Raw genomic sequence first — 5963 nt, forward strand, 5'->3', positions numbered from 1 at the left:
CTAATAAATTAGTCATGAAGTAAAAGTTCATAACTTTAACAGATAATTAGCCCAAATTTCTGGAACCCAGTAATTCAGTTGCAAATAATTTAGGCATAAACTTTAGTATAGGCTATACCTATTTTTCCTACAACAACTCTTTATACATTTTGTTTCAAATCATATGAAGACGTATAAAATGTCGTATCTAACTGAAATCTTTTGAAATACATTTGCATTCTCAATTTGTCTGCCTCTACTGTGGAGTTTGCGCAACACACTCCCACCATCCTCACTGTTTTGTTGAGGTGAGCAACGACATCGTGTGGTTTAAAAGTTGAAGTGCAGCTATGATGAACACCGCCCTGTTGTAATTTTCTCCTCTCTTTTTGTTCTTTTTCTTTTTAGCCTCTGCGGTGCATATAATGTATACCGATAGAAGAGAAAAACACAGTCTTGGTCCTTACAGCAGAGTAAAGTCAAGGTGACCTCCATATTTTTTTTCATGTTCGCATCCCCGCCACCTCCTTCTGCGACTTAATGATTCTGTATGTGGACCACGAGAGTGCGTGCGCACGCACAGGCTCTGCAGCATTCTGCACCACGTCCTCACAATCCTGTCGCCATTTTTGTTCACTCTTGCTGCAGCAGTGATAGCAGCTCGAATCAAAGCACACCATTTTAGTTGGCACTTAATGGACAACGACGGTGGTTGCAGACCCTTTATTCGTCTGATGTCAAGGAACGACGTAGACGCTGTGCAAATGAGGGTGGGGCACATGACGGAATACTAAAGTGCAAGTAGAAAGGGAGCTAAACAGGACACGTTACCACGGCAACGCAGCTCCTCCAGTCAGGTCGCTGACCGTGGTGCTGAAGACAAGCTGATGCAGAGGAAAATAGAAGGAGGGGGAGGGATGCTGGCGCTGTTATTTCTACTGGCATCTAAATCCAAGCACGTTTTTACACAAACATAATTATTACGCTATCCTTTATTGCACCACGGTGGGGAAATTCAGGTGTGCCACCAGAAAGTTAAAGGTAAATTGAAACATAAATAATCAAACAAACTGAAAAAAAAAGAATAAAAGAGTATGGACAAACAGTATGGGAGTGTAAAATTTCGCATGTTTCTGCATAGAAAGAAAAGCACAAGCAGCCATTTTTTTCCACATTGTTTTTATTGGAAATTATTTTTCTCTCTTCTCTATACTACAAAAGGTTGCCTTTACAGATATGAGGTGGGACTAGTGCCAGCTGGTGGTTGTTCCACTGCTTTGTTACATACACATTGCTGAATTGCTGTATGTGCTGATCCGTCTGTGAAGCAGAGATGCATACACTATGAACTGCTAAATTAACCTCTCTTGGTCATAAACTGTAAACTGAAACTAAGAAATGCATTTACATTTACTTTGTTAGGGTTTTCTTCAAATATAGTTTAATCAAACCTAGAGTGGTTTAGTTTGGAGTTCACAGGTGTTAAAATCCTGCAAGAATGTTGTCAGTCCTGCTGTAGTGACTATAAGTGACCTCAGCTGATCTGAAAGCAGTATTTTTGTGTAAATGCCTGTGTCTCACTCAGTGTGTCTGTTTCAATGTGTCTTATGGCATGATGTCATCTCTCTTTGGAGATGAGGTCATGTGAGAGCACACAATGAAAACACATGCTTATTGTACCGTATATGACAGTCAAGAAAAATAAACAGTTGAATATATTTTACATGACTCATAGTGCTTAAAAAGTACTGATCTTTTTTTTTTCACAATCACATAGATACACAATTATATTATGTATTGTAAGCTTCTGTTAACAAAACATGAATGAGCTTTTTCTATCAAAACAAAAGTCAGAGTATTTCTTTTTTGGATAACTACCAACATTTCTAAATACTAGAAAAAAACAAAAAGAAATAACATAAAGAGTCATAAGAGATAAATTTATGATCCCCCAATGTATTTGAAATATGTACCTGTGAATTCTTATAATATGATATTTAAACTGTAAAGTTTTGCAATCTGGGAGTGGGGAAACAAACATTATTTTCTCATTTTATTTTAACATGAAATCTTTACCTGCTGTCTCCAGGTCCTTTGTAGCTCTGTGTAAGTCCTCCTTGGCTTCTGGACAACTCTGTTGATTATTACTTTGATTCCTTTGTCAGAAGTCTTACGGGTGGCAGCTGGAGTTGGCAGTGGATGGTGTTCTCTTCTCTTCTCGATTACAGCTTCAGTGGTCTTATAAAAATAAATAGGACTATAACCAATAGTTCTGCTCTGTCTGGTACTTAATAAAAAGACATTTTAGAAGCCATCAGTGAATTTGAAACCAGCTAATCTTGGTAAAAGCAGCAAGATGCTATTTATATAGTAATATATTTCAGTTGGCTCCTTTGATTTCTGTCCTTTCTTGCACACCCTTTTTGTCATGTGCTTTATTTAAAATATTTAAACTGGAAAAACTTGGACATGTTCAGTGCTTATTTCACCAACTGAGGTTTACTGATGTTTCTTTTACTTCTTTAACCTTTGACTTGTGGGTAAGTGTTAAGACTCACTGTCTCTAATTAGCAAAGTAGTTCAATAAAATTAGCAATGACAAGTTCACCCAGGAAACAATAGTGTGAGCACAACAATGTATATTTTCCTGGTGTTTGCTGAATATTTTTTTTTATTTTAAACATTGTAGTAGGTGGATGGTGTCTGTAAAATCCCTTGTCCTGGAGCAGAACTCAATACATTATAATAGTTTAAAACAATTAAAGGAATAGTAAGATAATATATTATGACAATTAAGTATAAGTATTCATATAAATAATTATAAAAGTATCAATAAATTGAATTAAAACCCATTTTTATATATTTTCCAGCTCCATTTAAATTTGTCCCTAGTTTTTGTCAACACTGTCAGACATAAAAGCAATGTAAAAAAAAAAAAATCAGGCATTATTAAGGGGCACCAGAACTTCTGAAGACCCCATGACCTCTTCCTTTCTCTTCCTTTGCTAAGAGGGCCAGTTAGCTCTGGTTAGATTGTTATTCTTTAGTTCTTTCGTCTGTTTTATTCCTCAGTTGCTTGTCACAACCATGATGTGCCAACTCCGTAACTGACAATTTACAAAACTTTGATGAAATTTTGTGAAATAATAGCTTAATTTTGGTTTACTGTAAAGATTGCATGGACCCGATGAGCTACAATATGGTCTCCTTCAGAATAACATCATATAAATTGAGGTAGTTTGGCATTTTGTCAACTCCGTCAGATGTCAACTCCATCAGAGTTTTTGTGACTCTTTCAGTGAAATTGTTGACAAATCTCACTTAAATGTGCAGTTAATTCATTTTAATGTATCTTACATAAATTGCATTACTTCACATGTATAGAGTTTTTATTTTTTACTCACTAGTTTGTCACCACCTTCAGTTCTGTGCCAACTCCGTCATGCACTGTCAACTCTGTCAGATGGACTTTTTGTTGTCTTTTTTGTTTTAAATAATATTTTGTTTCTTGAGAAGCATTTGTCTGTAAAAATGAGTAAAAATATCACTAATAGGATATTTTAAAAATCACTTTTATATGTCAGATGGTGATGACAAAGTTCTGAGTCAGGTCGATTAAAAATTTAATTTTTAAAAAAATGTTGCAACTGGGAGCCTGCACTTTATCTTTACATTTCCAAAACATTATTTGTCATATTTGCATTTGCATGTCAGGAGAGTCTAAAATAAGCACTCAGTAATTAATTTTTTTTCATTTGACCTTTTAAAATTACTAGCATAAATTCACTCATTTAATGTGGAGTAAACTTAAGGAAAACATTTCAAAACAACAGAAATTTTCAGATATTTCACATTTAATGGAACATTTAAGAAACTGAAATTTTATTGTTCTATTTTATTTGTAGTAATTCATACAGACTACAGTATACAATTAACTCACACCGTCTACATGTTGCACCATGAAAGGAACACAGTACTAAAGCATTTACCATATATGTTTTGATTCAACACATTACACCCAAATAGAAACACAAGCTGTACTAAAGAGTTTGACAACATAGTTGTGTTCCTGCATACAGACTTAAATATGATGGCACATAATTCTGTTCACATTAAAGAGGCTTAAAAATCCTTTACTGATGATTAAAAAAAAGGCATATTAATAAAGAGGCATGTTATTATTTTTCTTATGTTAGTTGCATGTTTGTTTGAATTCCTTAAGGAGTTACATACAATATTGTAAAATACATAAACACAGATTTCATTGAGTGAAGAAAAAAAGCAAAACACAGGTACAATTTGCTGTTCCAGTTTTGTAAAGTCAACATTAAATGTTAACAGGCTGCACCACTGAATATACCAAAATTAAGCTAACTCAAAGAGCTTTGCTTGCAAACTCAAATAAGTAAATCCTAATATGAATACAGTTCATATAACAAATCAGTCTGTTCTCTCGTGCTCGCTCACTCACTGAAGCCCCAAGACTTATTTAACAATGTTCAAGTAACCCAAAACCTTCAAACATGGTGACATTTAAACTTTATGTTATGAGAAATGTTACATTTGTGAATAAACTAAGCCGTAATTGTGCTGCTTCATCCTAAACTAAGGTAACAAAACAAAACATCGCAGCGCATAACTCTGGTCCCATAAAATCTAATTGTTCATTTCTGTTAAAAGAACAACAAAAAAAATGTCTGTCCTAATTACAGAAAATAACACACTTGATACTTGTTGCTCTATTGTTTCTTGCAGAAAACAACTGAAAGGCATGATGGCTGAAGAAGAAAGGCCTCAATTCTATTCATTTGTGCTTATGATGGACTTGGCACTTCCACATATTTAGGCCTGGCTAACTTATAAAACACAAGTAAACATGAATTAGCTAACAGTAAACACATTTACAAAATGCTGATTCTATTTAATTACTTTTGATTTGATTCAATGCTTTTTGAACATTTAGTTAGTTGTGCTGTATGTTACCTCTGATATTATACGTCAGTGTTTGTATGGCGCAAGGCAGGGGCACAAAGAATTCAATTGTAGATTCCAACATGTGCTTCCTTCTACTAAACGTAAAAAGTCTCTAAGGGCATTCCAACCTTTCGGTGTCCTCTCTTGGAATACTTGTTGTGCCTTCTGTACAAACTTAGAGTGCACATTTGTCAGTACCTCATCTTTACAATACTTTAAATATAGGTTGAAGCCATGCAGTCTATTCATGCATATAGGTATGGACATCAGGGCGTTGTTGATCTGCTTTTCATGTATGTTCAAAGAATGAAGGAGTGCAGGGTTACGTTTTCTGGTCCGGTTCATTTGAGCTGCATGACGACTGCACAGAGTAAGGAACGGGAACGAGACAAAGGAGGGCGTATCCATGGGGGTGGATCTCTGAACGGAGTTCCTCTTTTCTTCCACCAGGCGTTTGCTGTTGGCGAAAATCCTATCCACAGCTGAAGGACTGGAATTACTTGGAGCTGTTGCTGCTTGTAGTGGATTCCTGCCGACGAGACAACAGAATTAGACATTTGTGGTAAAGGACCCACAGCACTGAGAGCCTCGTGGTTGACCAGACTGAGATACGTCATGCAGCTGACTTCTTTGGCTCAGACAGGGGCTTCAGGCAGAGTGACTGGGAGAGAATGTGTATTGTGGATGTGTTAGATCTGTCACTGAACACCATGCTCAAAAATTACACGGAGAGTGGTTGCTAGGGAACCGAGTGCCTGATTTCTCTTTGCACCTCTCCTGCACAAAGAATTAGGTCACATTTAAGACAGGAGACAGCGTCAGTCATGCTCTGAAGTGCCGTCCTGTGAAAAGGACAGAAGGAGTAAAGTCCTATTCCCCATACAAATACGTGAAATAAAAGGTTACAATTTGAATATATTAGTGATGGGTCAGAAAGGGGCATGAACACAGATTAATATCCACATGCACAGCATCAATTTGAAAACATGGTGATTCAATTAAAGATGCAG

General features: G+C 36.1%; 1 protein-coding gene and 1 long non-coding RNA gene across 3 annotated transcripts in view; one reads left to right on the plus strand and one right to left on the minus strand.

Moving 5' to 3' along the window:
* Positions 1 to 385: 385 nt before the first annotated feature.
* On the plus strand, positions 386 to 2236 carry LOC107834349 (uncharacterized). The gene is made up of 2 exons (XR_001660139.1): positions 386 to 463; positions 2069 to 2236. It is a non-coding gene; the product is annotated as an uncharacterized LOC107834349 (long non-coding RNA).
* A 1618-nt stretch (positions 2237 to 3854) lies between these two features.
* pcdhb (protocadherin b) overlaps positions 3855 to 5963 on the minus strand; it is a 37839-nt gene continuing 35730 nt past the window's right edge. For both annotated transcript variants that reach the window (XM_007541147.2, XM_016665503.1), the window contains one exon: positions 3855 to 5482. In XM_007541147.2, the coding sequence (XP_007541209.1) occupies positions 5450 to 5482 (33 nt within the window). In that variant the 3' untranslated portion in view covers positions 3855 to 5449. The remainder of the gene's footprint in view (positions 5483 to 5963) is intronic.

This window comes from Poecilia formosa, unplaced genomic scaffold (assembly GCF_000485575.1).
Source record: "Poecilia formosa unplaced genomic scaffold, Poecilia_formosa-5.1.2 Scaffold592, whole genome shotgun sequence".
Lineage (NCBI taxonomy): Eukaryota > Metazoa > Chordata > Actinopteri > Cyprinodontiformes > Poeciliidae > Poecilia > Poecilia formosa.